This window comes from Rattus norvegicus, chromosome 5 (genome assembly GCF_036323735.1).
Source record: "Rattus norvegicus strain BN/NHsdMcwi chromosome 5, GRCr8, whole genome shotgun sequence".
Taxonomy (NCBI): Eukaryota; Metazoa; Chordata; class Mammalia; order Rodentia; family Muridae; genus Rattus; species Rattus norvegicus.
The window spans coordinates 115,551,486-115,569,758 of record NC_086023.1 but is presented as its reverse complement, the minus strand read 5'-3'; the positions used below and the strand labels follow the sequence as shown (position 1 = coordinate 115,569,758).

The 18,273-nt window shown below is 40.7% G+C and overlaps 1 protein-coding gene across 10 annotated transcripts in view; it reads right to left on the bottom strand.

Moving 5' to 3' along the window:
* Fggy (FGGY carbohydrate kinase domain containing) overlaps nt 1-18,273 on the bottom strand; it is a 387,141-nt gene that overhangs the window by 331,955 nt on the left and 36,913 nt on the right. For 8 of the 10 annotated variants that reach the window (XR_010066354.1, XM_017593260.3, XM_017593261.3 and 5 more), the window contains 2 exons: nt 12,121-12,232; nt 7,758-7,909 (listed from right to left, as the gene is read on the bottom strand). Coding sequence is in view for 7 of the 10 variants with exons in the window: in XM_017593260.3 (XP_017448749.1) it covers nt 7,758-7,909; nt 12,121-12,232 (264 nt within the window). In the remaining 3 variants the exon portion in view is untranslated. Of the gene's footprint in view, nt 1-7,757; nt 7,910-12,120; nt 12,233-18,273 lie in introns of those variants that run through there. The other 2 variants (XM_039109536.2, XM_063287379.1) reach the window with 1 other exon arrangement.

Below are 18,273 nucleotides of genomic sequence, written 5' to 3'. Positions count from 1 at the left end.
TTGTTTATTTATGATTTCCTGGAATTCTTTCGGGGATTTTTGTGACTCCTCTCTATGGGCTTCTACTTGTTTATTTATGATTTCCTGGATTTCTTTCAGGGATTTTTGCGATTCCTCTCTGTAGGCTTCTACTTGTTCTCTAAGGGAGTTCTTCACGTCTTTCTTGAAGTCCTCCAGCATCATGATCAAATATGATTTTGAAACTAGATCTTGCTTTTCTGGTGTGTTTGGATATTCCATGTTTGTTTTGATGGGAGAATTGGGCTCCGATGGTGCCATGTAGTCTTGGTTTCTGTTGCTTGGGTTCCTACGCTTGCCTCTCGCCATCAGAGGACACAGAGAGTGTGTCCAAATTAACAAAATCAGAAATGAAAAGGGAGACATAACTACAGATTCAGAGGAAATTCAAAAAATCATCAGATCTTACTATAAAAGCCTATATTCAACAAAACTTGAAAATCTGCAGGAAATGGACAATTTTCTAGACAGATACCAGGTACCGAAGTTAAATCAGGAACAGATAAACCAGTTAAACAACCCCATAACTCCTAAGGAAATAGAAGCAGTCATTAAAGTTCTCCCAACCAAAAAGAGCCCAGGTCCAGACGGGTTTAGTGCAGAATTCTATCAGACCTTCATAGAAGACCTCATACCAATATTATCCAAACGATTCCACAAAATTGAAACAGATGGAGCGCTAACGAATACCTTCTACGAAGCCACAATTACTCTTATACCTAAACCACACAAAGACCCAACAAAGAAAGAGAACTTCAGACCAATTTCCCTTATGAATATCGACGCAAAAATACTCAATAAAATTCTGGCAAACCGAATCCAAGAGCACATCAAAACAATCATCCACCATGATCAAGTAGGCTTCATCCCAGGCATGCAGGGATGGTTTAATATATGGAAAACCATCAACGTGATCCATTATATAAACAAACTGAAAGAACAAAACCACATGATCATTTCATTAGATGCTGAAAAAGCATTTGACAAAATTCAACATCCATTCATGATAAAAGTCCTGGAAAGAATAGGAATTCAAGGCCCATACCTAAACATAGTAAAAGCCATATACAGCAAACCAGTTGCTAACATTAAACTAAATGGAGAGAAACTTGAAGCAATCCCACTAAAATCAGGGACTAGTCAAGGCTGCCCACTCTCTCCCTACTTATTCAATATAGTTCTTGAAGTTCTAGCCAGAGCAATCAGACAACAAAAGGAGGTCAAGGGGATACAGATCAGAAAAGAAAAAGTCAAAATATCACTATTTGCAGATGATATGATAGTATATTTAAGTGATCCCAAAAGTTCCACCAGAGAACTACTAAAGCTGATAAACAACTTCAGCAAAGTGGCTGGGTATAAAATTAACTCAAATAAATCAGTAGCCTTCCTCTACACAAAAGAGAAACTAGCCAAGAAAGAAATTAGGGAAACAACACCCTTCATAATAGACCCAAATAATATAAAGTACCTCGGTGTGACTTTAACCAAGCAAGTAAAAGATTTATGTTAAGAACTTCAAGTCTCTGACAAAAGAAATTGAAGAAGAACTCAGAAGATGGAAAGATCTCCCATGCTCATGGATTAGCAGGACTAATATAGTAAAAATGGCCATTTTACCAAAAGCGATCTACAGATTCAATGCAATCCCCATCAAAATACCAATCCAATTCTTCAAAGAGTTAGACAGAACAATTTGCAAATTCATCTGGAATAACAAAAAACCCAGGATAGCTAAAGCTATCCTCAACAATAAAAGGACTTCAGGGGGAATCACTATCCCTGAACTCAAGCAGTATTACAGAGCAATAGTGATAAAAACTACATGGTATTGGTACAGAGACAGACAGATAGACCAATGGAATAGAATTGAAGACCCAGAAACGAATCCACACACCTATGGGCACTTGATGGCAAAACTATCCAATGGAAAAAAGATAGCATTTTCAGCAAATGGTGCTGGTTCAACTGGAGGTCAACATGTAGAAGAATGCAGATTGATCCATGCTTATCACCCTGTACAAAGCTTAAGTCCAAGTGGATCAAGGACCTCCACATCAAACCAGACACACTCAAACTAATAGAAGAAAAACTAGGGAAGCATCTGGAACACATGGGCACTGGAAAAAATTTCCTGAACAAAACACCAATGGCTTATGCTCTAAGATCAAGAATCGACAAATGGGATCTCATAAAACTGCAAAGCTTCTGTAAGGCAAAGGACACTGTGGTTAGGACAAAACGGCAACCAACAGATTGGGAAAAGATCTTTACCAATCCTACAACAGATAGAGGCCTTATATCCAAAATATACAAAGAACTCAAGAAGTTAGACCGCAGGGAGACAAATAACCCTATTAAAAATGGGGTTCAGAGCTAAACAAAGAATTCACAGCTGAGGAATGCCGAATGGCTGAGAAACACCTAAAGAAACGTTCAACATCTTTAGTCATAAGGGAAATGCAAATCAAAACAACCCTGAGATTTCACCTCATGCCAGTGAGAATGGCTAAGATCAAAAACTCAGGTGACAGCAAATGCTGGCGAGGATGCGGAGAAAGAGGAACACTCCTCCATTGTTGGTGGGATTGCAGACTGGTACAACCATTCTGCAAATCAGTCTGGAGGTTCCTCAGAAAATTGGACATTGAACTGCCTGAGGATCCAGCTATACCTCTCTTGGGCATATACCCAAAAGATGCCCCAACATATAAAAAAGACACATGCTCCACTATGTTCATAGCAGCCTTATTTATAATGGCCAGAAGCTGGAAAGAACCCCAATGCCCTTCAACAGAGGAATGGATACAGAAAATGTGGTACATCTACACAATGGAATATTACTCAGCTATCAAAAACAATGACTTTATGAAATTCATAGGCAAATGGCTGGAACTGGAAAATATCATCCTGAGTGAGCTAACCCAATCACAGAAAGACATACATGGTATGCACTCATTGATAAGTGGCTATTAGCCCAAATGCTTGAATTACCCTAGATGCCTAGAACAAATGGAAGTCAAGACGGATGATCAAAATGTGAATGCTTCACTCCTTGTTTAAAAGGGGAACAAGAATACCCTTGGCAGGGAATAGAGAGGCAAAGATTAAAACAGAGACTGAAGGAACACCCATTCAGAGCCTGCCCCACATGTGGCCCATATATATACAGCCACCCATATAGACAAGATGGATGAAGCAAAGAAGTGCAGACCGACAGGAGCCGGATGTAGATCGCTCCTGAGAGACACAGCCAGAATACAGCAAATACAGAGGCGAATGCCAGCAGCAAACCACTGAACTGAGAACCGGACCCCTGTTGAAGGAATCAGAGAAAGAACTGGAAGAGCTTGAAGGGGCTCGAGACCCCATATGTACAACAATGCCAAGCAACCAGAGCTTCCAGGGACTAAGCCACTACCTAAAGACTATACATGGACTGACCCTGGACTCTGACCTCATAGGTAGCCATGAATAGCCTAGTAAGGGCACCAGTGGAAGGGGAAGCCCTTGGTCCTGCCAAGACTGAACCCCCAGTGAATGGGATTCTTGCATATATATATATATATATATATATATATATATATATATATATATATATATATATATATTTCTTGTATATAAGAAATACTCAAGTTAATAAATAAAAACAAAAAACAAAAAAAAAAAAAACACTTAATACGTCAGGATCAGTTGTTACCTGTCCTGTCCTTCTGTAGTTTCTATCTTGTATCACACAATATTTCGTGGTAATAAGCACAGGCAACTCCTGCTGTGCTAGGATGGCAGAACTTAATTTACAGGTAGCCTTCATTAAGATAAAAGTCAGAATTACTGAAGCCAAATGAAAAATCTCAGCTGCTGGGACTTAGAAACATTTTCCTTTGATCGGAAAATTCTTATTATGAAGATGCACTTCAACCTTAATCATGCAATCATTAAATGTAACAGACATGATTAAAATGCCATATTACAAAACTAGATCCCAGTGAGTTTGTCCATGAGCTACATCTGTCCCAGAACACCCCTTTTGACTACTGGGATGTCTAAACTCCAAACTCAGCCTGCCTGCCTGGGACATGGGAACCCAGGCTAAGGACAGAAATGACTTCATTATGAAAGAGTGGTCATCTCCCATCAGCCTCACTATCCTGTGTTGTCTCTAAAGCTTCTGCAACTCATGGTCTGTCTACCCTGCCTTGTCTAATTCTGCCCTCATTAGTTCTCACCTGGAACACCTTATCAAGTCACTGAAATTATTCTAAACCTATGTGTTAAGCCCTCTAGCTAAGGGTTATGGGAATAGCAGTGAACAAATAGATTGGATCTCCATCCACCTGTAGAATAGGAAACCATCATGAGAACTGACCTAAAGCATGTGAACTACTATGGTAAGATTGTACCATTGGGAAGAGCCTTCTTTTTTTTTTTTTTTTTTTTTTTTGGTTCTTTTTTTCGGAGCGGGGACCGAACCCAGGGCCTGCGCTTCCTAGGTAAGCGCTCTACCACTGAGCTAAATCCCCAGCCCCGGGAAGAGCCTTCTTATGTGAGGGAAAGACTTTTGAAGGTGGCACAGGAACAGTAGAGAACTAGTCAGAGAGGAGAGCCAGCCTCGTGGAAAACGTTCTAGGCAGAGAAAGAACACCTCAAGACAAATGAGATCAGCAAATATTTTCTTTCCAGGTCGAGAAGAATATATTTTGTTTTGCAGGCTCTTCAGATATAACAAAAGAGTTGCCCCTGACATACAACAATGAAAGGCCATAGCTGTGTTCCAGCAAAGCTTTAGTCACAGCCACCAATCTTCACTTCATTGTCACATGTCACCAAATATTCCTTGGATTCTTCCTCAACATCTGAACATGTGAAACACTTTCCTAGACCCCAAGTTCCCCAGTAACGTGTCAAACAGGCAGGCATAGGGCACGAGAGTACCTTCTGCCATCCCCTAACCAAGACTGAGGTAGCGAAGAATCCACTGTGTTTGGGGACCTGTGACTGGATTCCAGTGTATGAAGTAAAGTAAGCAAGAACTTAAATGATATCACATACTGTCTTCTAGGCCAGGATGTGCGTGCTGTTATTTATCCTAGATGCAAAACCACTGAAGGCTTCCATGGAGAGTAAGAATGCTCCAGCTCTTAGGCACACATTTCCTTGCCCTATTCAATCGTCCCATCCCTTCCAAAGTTATCTAAGACATTCCTTTTCCTACTTTATAACCATCAACCAGACTGCATCACCAAGGTAAACCTATAACAGGCTATTTACCTAACCTCTTCCCCAATTACACTCACTAAAGTCGCATCTCTCCCTTCCAAAACTATATCATAGGATATATCCATAAAAATCCTTCCGGTTTTAAATACTAGACAAAGCCTCCACTTGTGGCCTGAGACTCATGACAAACTATTGAAATGTAAATAAGAAATACTCAAGTTAATAAAAATAAAAAAGAAGTTGGTTTTAGGGCTGGAGAGATGCTCCTAGTTTCCACTGTTTCTGAGAAAGGCTAGGCTCACAACCAAAAATATAAAAAGTTGGTTTTAGAAGTTCCATTAATTCTGGGAGCCATCTTGTTAACACCAAATGATGTTCAGCAGGAATTCTTATGCATGCTGACAAAAAGACAGAGAAAACAAAACACATCGTCAATCTTGGGTTCAGTTTCAGATACATGAATAAGCAGAAAAGCAGTGTTTTGATCTCTACTCAAAAATTTTAAAAGGAAACTGTGTTTTTGAGAATAATATACAGGCAGTTATGACAGTAAGTTCTTATAATTACAAGTTACTCAAAAGTCTCAGGGAAAAGCATTGCTTGACTCTCCATGAGTTCACGGCTGTAGTATGCTATGCCAACCTGGTGTCCACACTAAGTTCAGAATCAGCATGGTGATGCGCCCCCCCCCCCAATCCTAGGAACCATTAGGTTGCCTGAGGAAGTACGAACTGCCAAAATGGAACATGTGAAAAGTAGTTACAAATAATATCAACTTGTCTGGAAGTTATTTTCTGTTGCTCTCAAGTACACGATGGTAAAGCTGCAGATCTTTGGACAACTATCAGACTCCATGAACACAGGACCATCTTCCCAGTGGTCTAATATGACCTCAACAATGCTCTTCTTCTATATGCCTTCAAAGGGAAAACATTCAAACCATTCCCTGTCTTGCAGCTAAGGTTAGGTAATTTGAAGAACACAGTATCAGCCTTTTTCCTGATCCCATCTCAAGTGGTATACTTCAGAGAACATATTTAGAACCTGATGGAATGAGCTAGAATTTGGAGCACGGTAACAGGTTTTAAAGCCTGGCTGTACCAGGCATTTTGTAAAATCAGATGGCCTCTCTGTCTCACTGTCCCAGGCTGACTGCAGGCAGAACTTGTTAGGACTAAGTTAATTGGTGCTTATGAAGCCCAGAGCAAGTGGCAGTGCACAGCGGTTCTGTATTCTGCTCCAACTCTCTCACTGCATATAAAAAAGAGAGGAGAGACTGGGGCACGAAGGACTTTTCCCAAAGCTTACAATTGTTGAGGCCAGAGACAGAATCAGAATCGTAAAACCCTTGACTGCTGAGAAAGCTTTTCAAAGTCAGCAACCACAGAAGGCATTCTGCAGATTTAAACTGAAAAGACAGCCAGTAAGCCGGGCCTGCTTCAATAAATGTGGCCCTCCTGCTGCCTCACTGCCTACCTCATGGTCACAAGGCTGAAACACCTTCACACATTCCCTTGCTCTCCCCATCTCCATATACAATCTGAGTAACTGATGACTGATACCACCTGAAACCCCACAGTCAGTAATGAATCACACCAACTTTCTCGTTTGATGGATTCTCTAACGCAGCAGACCACCTAGGGGTTTCAAGTCTCTGAGCTTCCCAGAGGAGGTGAACCTTCTCACCCATCCATCTCTTCTGGGAGCCATTAAGCTGACATCACCATTTTCCACACTTCATAAAGGAGTGCTAACATCTGGAAATGGAAACCACCTGACAGAGCTTTGACCAAGATCACCATATCACTCAAAGCAGGGAAACTCAGGGGCAGGTAAAATGAGAAAGAGATATCTTGAATGTCAACAAGGCCAAAGATGAATAATTTGGGGCTAAGAGTGTGTAGACAAAGAAGGCTCTGGTCAGAAGGACTGGATTTAAATCCCAGCCCTGCCACTTTCTAATTGGGATGGCAATTAACCTCTGAACTCTGAAGTGGAGTGCAGTATATTAAAAAAAAAATTGGTTCTGGAGTCAAGTGATCTCAAGTTCAAATCCTGGCTTCCTTGCATGCTTATTGTGTCACTTGTGGCGATATGGCTCCTCTTAATGACATTAAGTGTTCTAATCTACAAAACAGAGACACTGTGCTATAAGAAAAGAAACAAATACTTGAGCACGATGCATGCCTGGAATCCTAGCACTCAGAAAGTGGAGGTAGGATCTTGACTTTAAGGTAAAATAGGTCCAAAAAAAAGCTCTGTCTCAAAACCATCTACTGCACACGGTGATAGTGATAGGGCTCAAGGAGATGCTACATACAATGCCTGCCTGACACCTGTGTGTGGAAGAGAATGATCGACAGCAACCTAAACGAGAAGATGGGCTCCGCCTCAGCCTCTTCACACTGTCTGGGGGAAACCAAACAGTGCAGACTTGACAGGACACTCAGTCCACCAACCTTGGGTGAAGGACCTTTTCTACTACCATTTAATGCCCTTCCCTAACCCCACACACTTACTTCCTTCAGCCACAGGAGCTTTGGGGCCTGCATCTCCACAGACATCACACCACCCACATACTGAAGAACACTGTGCTTGGTCTCATTGATCCTGTGAACCTGGCTGACAGCCCGATGGTCCAGCCACATAATAATATTTCGAGAGGAATCCCCTGGAAGACATAAGAGAAACACACACGTAGACACATCGCCTTCTCTTTCTAGTTCAAGGGAGCAATGATATTTCCCAGGCAAAGCCCTCCACAATTTCTACTGTAAATTCCTGTGTCAAGGTTGAACAAAGTGGGTGCAGGGGAGATGACTCAGTGAGTAAAGGCACTTGACACCAGCATGACAACCTGAGCTTGACCACCAAAACCCACATCCCATATAGCCAGAGAGAACCAACTCCTGCAAGATGTCTTCTGACCTTCACGCATGTAACACAAGTGTCTGAGTGTGTGCACACATGTACACATACACTAAATAGATAAGTAAATGTAGAATGAATTTAACTTAAAGGGAAAATACACTCCAAGGCAGTGTCTCCCTTGATCAGAATCCCAGGGTTAAAAGTCATTGACATGCACAAACCTATATTTGTAGACATATATACGCTTAATATTTAACTTAATGTTAAATGTAATTCACTTATATTACATTTTCTCACAACTTCTCTTCCTTTCCCATTCCTCTTGTTGAGAAAAGGGCCTATGAGTGATAGGGCTAAGGTGATACTTTGTCTCAGTAGTTGACACCTTCACATAGGAACAAATATTTTGACAGAGTATATATTTTACTCAAGAGCATTTTCATCCTATTCTTAATTTTCCAGTCAAACGAATTAAAATGAGCTCATTCCAGGTTATTTTCCTCATTCTGTTGGTTGGCTCGGTGGAGTGACAAGCACAGCAGTTCTGGATGAGGGTGCTCACTCAAGTTGCAGAGGGCGATACAGTCTATTAATTTAGCTCCCTGGCTTCAGCATCCACATCTGTTCAATGGAGACGCCAATGCCTTACCTGAGAGCACAGAGAAACTAACAGAAATCTGTCATGTGTTTCCTAGCAGACAACTCACAGTGAGGCCCACATACCTAGTCTCTAGTTCCTAGCTGGTTCAGGAGGAAATCATAAGGGGCAAATGAAAGTCAGTACAAAATGAAGTCTTTAACCCTCATGCCCTGACTCTCTCTAATTTTCCCCAGGGTAGCTAGCTGCCCCTCCCTTCCCTTCCTCATGGCTTCCATGAATTCATGACAGAATGCACTGGTGAATAGGACTTTGGGGTTGTGTGTGTTTGTTTTTTTTACCATCTCTGATGTCTCTTGTTCTACTTTGCTTTCTGTCACTGTGATAAACACCATGACAAAAAGCAAACTGAGGAAAGAAAGGATTTATTTAGCATGTATGTCCTGATCACAGTCAATCACTGAGGTAAGTCAGGACAAGAACTCAAAAAGAAGCAGAGGTGGGAACCATGGAGTTATGCTGTTCACTGGCTAGCTCTCCATGGCTTGCCGCGCAGCCTTTCTCATATCTTGCAATTTACAAGCCCAAGGGTGGTACTGCCCACAATGAACTGTACCCTTCCACATCAACGGACAACCAGAAAAATGCTACAAAGACATGTCTACAGGTCAATCTGATGAAGCCATTGCCTCAATTGAAGTTCCCTTTCCCAAAATGACTCTAGATTGCATTGAGCTGACAAAAACTAACAAGCGTACAGCCCAGGGTTCAATGTGGAGAATGCACCATAAACACCTACAATATTATCAGTACAATGTTATTGGGACCCAGTCCTGACATGTGCCAGCCACTCTCACGTATTAATTAAATAGTGAAATAACTATACAACTGTGCAAAACAATGATCCACTATGATCACTATCCTGAGTTTGCAATGGCAAGGAAGATTCTACAGCTGAAGGTATTTCCAGATGGGAGCTTGGAAACCCATGAGGTATGCTTTGAAACCAGATCTGTGTGGAGAACAAGTAAACTGGAAAGGGGAACGCACAAGACTTAGATGTATCAACATGAATAAAGCACTATCACATGGGTATTTTAAAACCCTATACATGTGCTTCTCACTGAAGATGTGGACACATGTACTAGCAGCATGTGTGTTTATGTACAGCAATTAGAATGGCCATGGGAGAAGCCTTAAACTGCAGAGAATATTTTCTTTAATTTTTTTTAAAAAAGACACCTACCTTCAAGTTTGGCTAAATTTCTTTTTATCCTACAAAATTTCTCTTTATCCTGACTATCTACAAAGTCTATTCTTATTTCTTGTATCTTAAAAAAGTTTTAACTAAATATAATCAACTTTAAAAGATATCTAAAAAATTATAAAGTAAAAAAAAAAAAGTCACTCACGGCTTTTCCTGACTAGAAAATTATGAAGTGTCACTTAGCTTGAAATAAAATAGAAAATGAAACTAAGGCCTCCCACAGGAACATTAAGAAGCATTTTTCATATAAAGCAAAATAATATACTACATAACAGAACTACTCCAGGCTTTGATTCTTGGACCAACATACACATGGTACCCAGATAACTTTCAGGTCCTATGTAGAACCATGAGTGCTGCCCCATGTGCACAGGTGCACAGGCATGCGGGGATAAGTAGCAGGAGGGGAGGTATCACTGTTGCTTAACTGTGTGGATCTTAGAGCTGCTCTAAGACAGAAGCGGCTGCTGTTAAACTTCCAACTGTGGAAACATGAAACAAGCTGCTGCAGCCAGAACAATACACTGAAATGGAATACTTACTACAAATCATTTTTCATTGTATACAAAACTGGGAATTCATCTCTCTTTAGCTCTCCTAGAAAGTCACTCTTAAAGAATTCAACTGAAGGTATAGAGTCTTTCATGGCTTCTGCATGGGAGGCACAATGAAGTGCTGGTGCTCTGCCCTGCTCAGAAGCATGATTTAAGGAGACGCTTCTGTGTGGATGCAATGACTGCCAGGACAGAGTTCCCATCATGGTGACACAGAAGGCCTGTTTAGGGGAGTCTCTCGTGAGCTGAGTCTGGGGCTACACATACAGACAAGCCCTTCACAACCTACAGTTATCACCATTGGGCACTCTGTCCCCAAAACTTCACTAAGGGGAAAGTCTGAATCTGGCTTGAGTACAGAGGTAGCTTCCTGCAAGGGGAGAAAAAACAAGTAACTGGTTGGCTGACCTTCAAAGCAAGAAGGACATTTTTAAAAGGCAACTACTGGGACTACCTACACAGTGGTACTTACTTTCTTAAAATATTCTACTTAGTTTGTATTGGCTTTTCATCCTTTGGCTAACATCTAAAGACGCCAAACGTTTGCCCATCTTGTGGGTTTGGTTTTAAGGGGTATCGGTGTTACCTGCTTGCTCTGCATAACCGCTCCAGTAAGCACCTTGTACATAAAGATTTCCAAAAAAACTTTAAAACCGCCATTAAAATTCTGATTTCATTTTCAAACACAAGATAATTCACCTCAGACAAACTCTACCCTTAATCAGCTGGAGATCGAGAAAGTGTTGAGGAATTACATCAGCTGGATGCACTTGAAGAACAGATACATTTTAATACAGTCACTTCATTTCACAGGGTTGCCAGAGTGCCTTTAGGCAGCCTATCCACAAGGCAAAGCGGGTCGGTGAGTAGAGATCTCATGTATGCAGCTTTAAGGAGGAGCAGTGGTCTTCCCCTGCAAACGCCACTTCCGATGTTTTACCTGTGCATTCACCTGTACCCGATGCTTTGCACAGCTAGAAATAGTAAGGAAAGTAAGACTGATAAAAAGCCTGGGATGGTTCGTGTTAATTATCAACTTGACAAATTCAGAATCATGGGGGGGATGGGCCTCTGAGCCTGCCAGTGAGTGATTTTCTTAACTGTGTTAATTAATGTGGAAAGATGGGCTGGGCCATCTCAAGGGAGGGCCCTGAAGTGAATGAGAGGCATGACAAGGGGGCCGCGCGGCATGTGCACACACACACTTGCTCTCTTCTTCTGCTTGCAAACATAAAGCAGTCCGGTGGTTCAAGCTCCTGCGTCCATTACTTCCCGGCCTCCATGGTACACAGAGCTGTGAGCTAAGGTAAACTCTTCCTTCCATGACTGCTGTTGGAGCATTTCATTGTCAAAACAAAATAAAAAGTGCAACCTCAAGCCAAGCACGTACACACTTCGGGAGATAAACCTCACGAATGATAGCTTTTGAGATGTCCAGGTCACACTAATACCAGGAAGAATTACAAAGAAAGTATGTTAGTGAACCAGGCAGTATGGCCGCCTTGAGAGCTAGTACTCTTAGCATTTAAAGTCTTAGACGTGAGACTTTCTCTTGCAGCAGCCTGAAGAGGAAGGGACAAGAGCAGGCCTACCTTCACGGTTTACTGGTAAAGGATGGAACTCTTTGTCCAAGACAACCAGAGAACAGGTGGCATCAAAACCAAGTCCTCGGATTCGGTGGGCATCAATCCCTTGAACAATTTCCTGTTTTAAAAGCAAGCAAACAAAACCATCAGTGACAACACAGGATCTTAAACCTTGTAGACAAGTCACCAGTAGAAGGAAATGAACCCAAACATTTTTAAATTGCCTAACACGTGTCATAGAAAAGTTCAGCATCACTATTTAATTTAAGATAATTCTTTATCAAGTAATGTAGTGGTAAATAATAAAAACTGACCACTCCACACTACCTCTCTACTCTCCATCCCCAGTGATCTCTCCGTCTCCATGGTCAGAGTCGGGTTTCACCCATGGAACCTCACAGCTGTGATCCTAAATGAAAGGTGCTGACAGGGAAATTACTCCTGAAAGAAGTCAAATGTCCCAAGTTCTCACCATGGAAAGCTGGGGCTAGGCAGATGGCCCGTGAGATAAGAGCACTCTCTGTTCACTGGGTTGAATTCCCAGCACCCACATGGTGGCTCAAAATCACATGTAAAGCAGCCTCAGGGAACCGGACTCATTCTTCCGGCCTCTGCGGGCACCAGGCACGTACATAGTACACGAAGATACATTCAGGAAAAGAATCCATATATATAAAAGATTTGGAAATTCTTTTGTAGAAACCTTAGTTTTGGGTTAGCACAGCCCCTCAGAAGAAAAGGAAATTTTCTGAGGAGTCTGAGGCTGCTGCTAGCTGCACAAAGAGCGGCACAAAGAAAAAGTCCCAGAAGGCGCAGGAGGAGGATTAGAACGGACCTGCTTGGTGGACGAGGCATACCTTATGGTGGCAACTCCTGCCCATGATAAACCCCAAGAAAATCACAAAACCAGAAAGAAAAAAAAAAGAGGTAGCTCAGTGGTAGAGTAGAGAACCTGCATTCAATGCACTAGGTCCTCAATCCAATCTCCAACACTGGAAAACAAGCCCCGCCCCAAAAAAGACGTTTTATAATGAAACAAACTGAAACCCATGATCCTTGATGTCATAAAAATGTCTGAGATTCTTAAAACATCTTGCAAAAAACCTTTTAATATCACTAAAATACTAAAAAAAATCCTATAAATTCGTAAAAAAAAAAAAAGAAAAAGGCACGCAATCTAACTGGAAATAATATAAAACTAAGGTCAAAGTGTATGAAGTTCTCCAGTTGTACTGATATTAATCAATGCAAACAAAATAGCAAATTTCGCTCCTTACATTAGGGAAACGTTAAAGGTTAGTTGTAGGTAGCAGTGTCTCCACCCTCTTAGAGGATGTATGAAGACATAATAGTTAATTGAATTCATTCACTCACAGAAGAGGGGAGGAGGAGGGGGAGGGGGAGGAGGAAGAAAAAAGAAGCAGAAGATAGGAAAGTATAAAGTGCCTAGCTGGGAAGAGGAAGGGGATCGATAGGGGTGAGAGAGGATAAAGGAGGGTGGTGGAGTGACATGATCAAAACATATTACATGTATGTATGAAAATGTCACACACAATAAAACCATTATTCTCCAAAATTCATATAAGCTAATAAAAATGCTAAAAGAAATTAAGAAGTAACACTTCTTAAACATTCTTATAGCAATGTAATTACTGAGCACAAGTTTTGGAAAGTAATTTGGCAGTACCTATTAAAATATATTTAAAACTACCAGCTCAGCAATATCACTGTTGGAAACATAGCTTAGAAAATCATGGGTGTAAGTGAATAAAGTTATATATAAGATGACTACTTTACAAAATTGTTAACAAAGTATTTTAAAGCCCAATAAATTAATTTTATCAAATAAATTATGCTGTATTTATACAATGAAATACTATGCGAAACTAAAAAGATACATAAAGAAGTAATTTCTCAGCAGAGGGTATGACAGGGACAGCAAATTTTCTTAGCAAAGTAAAATATAGTACTGGATAAAATCACCAATCATAGCCATTTGACAGCTGTGGAAATTGGTCAAAGCTATTCAATAAATTGAGAAGCATTGTTTTAGAAAATGAAATTTGTACTTATAAGATAGAAAATAAAAAATTAATTCCAAGTCTAAGTGGTTTCTCTGGGAAAATTTATAAAATACTTAAGGAGAAAACCTTACCATTGTCAGACATTTAGAGCAGAGCAAAGAGGAAAGCCTGTCTACCAAACTCTATACGGTCTGCACTGCCTTGACATCAATAGGGAAGACATTAAAAGGATAAAAATACAGAAGACTATTCATCATAAGTGCAGGTATAAAAATAGGAAAATACTAGCAGACCAAATCTTACAGAACATAAAACTAGCATTATATATCATTACCATGTGTAATCACCCCAGAACTTGCAAGGGTGATTTAACAATCATTAATTAATGTAAGACATATATTAACAGAATATAGCACCAACATACAATTATAATCTCAAAATCATCAAAACTCTCTGACACAAAAAAGATGAATGAAAGAATAAAAGCAGAATGAAATTTATACAAACAAGAAGAAAACAGGAGGAAAACTCAGCGATAACATCATACCAAAAAGTTAGAAGGATGCATCGTTGTCCTCATTAGATACAAAGAAAGAGAGTTGCACTTAGCACTTCTATCCAAACTGTGCTAGGGTTCAGGGACCGTGGAATAAGGCAGGAAAGATAAACTAAAGGTAAACAAGTCAGAAAAAGCTAAAGGTATTTCTTTACAAATGATATGAATTCACATGCTGAAAATGCTTTTTAAAAATCTTTTTTAAAAGCTGCTGTGAGGGCCTAGGGAGAGAGGTTAAGAGCAATCACTGCCCTTATAGAGGACCAGAGCTCAGGTCTCATCACCTAAACTGCTTCTAACTGTAGCTCCAGGAAGATCTGATGCCCTGCCTTTCAAAGGCACATGCATTCTTTTGTATGTATCTGCTTTCTCTGCAAGTGCACACATACATACACACACACACACACACACACACACACACCCCAAATCAAAAATAAAATCTTTATAAAAGCTACTAGAACTAATAAGCAAATCTAATAGGACTACGAGACTGAAGATTAACAAGTAGAAATGAATTGCATTTTTACACAGTAGCAACTAACACATCAAAAATTAAGAACATAATCCCATTCATAGCAACATAAAAACTATTCAAAATCAGACCAAGGTTGAAGGTCTGATTTATATCACACACACACACACACACACACACACACACACACACACACACACACTGTCAGTAACATCAAAGAAGGAGCAGAGAGAATGTGAGATGGAATGCTGGACATGGTTACTACAGTCACGGAGTCCAGGCAGTGCTGATGCCTGTATAAGACGGAACCTATCAGTACGCTCATGATAGCCCACCCATTCATGAGGCAACTGCTGGGAGATGAGGAACAACTTTTCAAAGGATGAATGGTGGTTGGTTGCTCATTCTCATCTCCAGGACGTGGCCCTACACCATGTGCATGCATACAGCATTAACTAGAGCTGGTGGATTATGAAGAGAAGGAGGAGATGGGTGAGGAGGAAGAGGAGGAGGGGGAGGAAGAGGAGGAGGAGGAGGAGGAGGAGGAAGAAGGGGAGGGTGGAGAAAGAGAAAGAAGGGGAAGTGAGAGGAGGAGAAGGGTGAGGGAGGAAGAAGGGGAGAAGGAGAAAAGAGGTGAAGGATGAGGAGAAGAAAGAATGGGAGAAGAGGAAACGGAGGAAGAGGAGGAGAAGCAAGAGAAAGAAGAAGAGGGAGGAGAAGAAGCAGAAAAGGAAGAGGAAGAAGAGAAAAGAAAATAGGAGGAGGAAGAATAGGAAGGGGAGTGGAGGGGAAGAGGAGTAAGAAGAAGAGGAGGAGTAGAAAGAGAAAGAACAGGAGAAAGAAAAGGAGGAAATTCGGGTCTCCATGTGTGTATAGCAAGCACTTTATGTATGAGCCATCCCCAATTCCCTGGACTTGGTTATGAGTTCATCTTAAAATGCAGAACTCTGCCCTGTTGGCAACATTAGACTATTAATATTTAATATGCACCACAAAAGAGCTACACACAACTATTATAGATTTACAACAAAGGCAGCATTCTATTTTTGAAGCAATATTAGCAACATATACTCAAATGCTGTCATATATGAAGCATCTACTGTGCCGTATACTTTATTTACTTTCTTGAATTTAATCTTTACAAAGTCCACTAAAAGAAAGACTTAATATGTTAAGCATTTGTGGTTACATGGGACATCCATCAGTGAACAAGCCAAGCCTAGAATCCTCTAGTTAAGACACTGTCTTTTTCTGAACCTGAGGTTTGCCATTTGGGCTAGGCTGGCTAACCAGAGAGCGAATGGGATGACCCTGTTTTTCTCCCCCAAATCTAAGGAGATTGGTGACTGTTGGCCCCCTAGTCCCAGAGTGCACACGACTGGGTCTATTTATGTTTCAGAGCCTACAGTTAGTCAAAAGAGGAAGTTTGAGGGGAAAAAAAGGGTAACTCAATGAGAGCCCAGAGCAGGCAGCATGGGATAGGGCCAGCAGCCACCTCTTGGTTTGACCACTTCTGAACTAATCTCACTCAGTCTTTCTGAATCTTGGTTTCATGGTAATAGGAAAACTCATGGGGGAAGACTGCAGGCTTTGAGGGTTTGCACTGCTGGGTAAAGGCAGAGAGACTACCCAACACTGCATTAATTATGTCTATTTAAGATGTTTATGCTCAAAGGACAGCATGTTCTCTGCTGTATGAACACAAACATGAATGCTAAAGAAAGAGGAAGCAACAGAAAACTGCAGACTCAAGTACTTCTGGGGAGTTATGAGTATAGCTTTCTACTCGGCCTAAAGATAATGATTTCTTGATTTATTTTATGAGTACCCTCTGAGGTCTACACAGCTCTGGATTCAAATCACAGCTTGTCAATGGTGAAAATCTCCAGTTTTATAAGGGGCCATTCTCTGGACATTTTTTAAAAAAGTCATTATGTATTAAGTCTGCCTTAAATGTCTAGCATCAAGTACATAACTTACAAGCATCTCTTTCCATACAAAGGGACACCCTTTCCTAGCCTATCCCAGAGATCTGCTTTCATGGTCACTTTACTGCAAGGCCTCTGCGACTTGGCCATGCACTCTTATTTATAGTCTTGATAGTGGAGAGAAAAGTGTAATAAACTCAGTCCATGAACCCAGCAGAAAGAGATTACCCTTGCTAGAGACAAATCACATCATTCCAATAAAGAATTTCCAGGAATGGAGTTTGCTGCAGCCTCATTTGGGAAACTGACCCATGTCTAACTATTGTCATCTTGCAGGTCCGAAGTAGCAAACAAGAATTCAGGGAAGGATTGGGTTGGAATTTTGAAGGGAATTGAATTGAATCTGTTGATCGCTTTTGGTAGAATGGCCATTTTTACTATATTAATCCTGCCAATCCATGAGCATGGGAGATCTTTCCATCTTCTGAGATCTTCAATTTCTTTTGTCAGAGACTTGAAGTTCTTAACATAAATCTTTTACTTGCTTGGTTAAAGTCACACCGAGGTACTTTATATTATTTGGGTCTATTATGAAGGGTGTCGTTTCCCTAATTTCTTTCTCGGCTAGTTTCTCTTTTGTGTAGAGGAAGGCTACTGATTTATTTGAGTTAATTTTATACCCAGCCACTTTGCTGAAGTTGTTTATCAGCTTTAGTAATTCTCTGGTGGAACTTTTGGGATCACTTAAATATACTATCATATCATCTGCAAATAGTGATATTTTGACTTCTTCTTTTCTGATCTGTATCCCCTTCACCTCCTTTTGTTGTCTGATTGCTCTGGCTAGAACTTAAAGAACTATATTGAATAAGTAGGGAGAGAGTGGGCAGCCTTGTCTAGTCCCTGATTTTAGTGGGATTTAGTGGGATTGCTTCAAGTTTCTCTCCATTTAGTTTAATGTTAGCTACTGGTTTGCTGTATATGACTTTTACTATTTTTAGGTATGGGACTTGAATTCCAGTTCTTTCCAGGACTTTTATCACGAAGGGGTGTTGAATTTTGTCAGATGCTTTCCCAGCATCTAATGAAATGATCATGTGATTTTTATCTTTCAGTTTGTTTATATAGTGGATTACATTGATGGTTTTCCGTATATTAAACCATCCCTGCATACCTGGG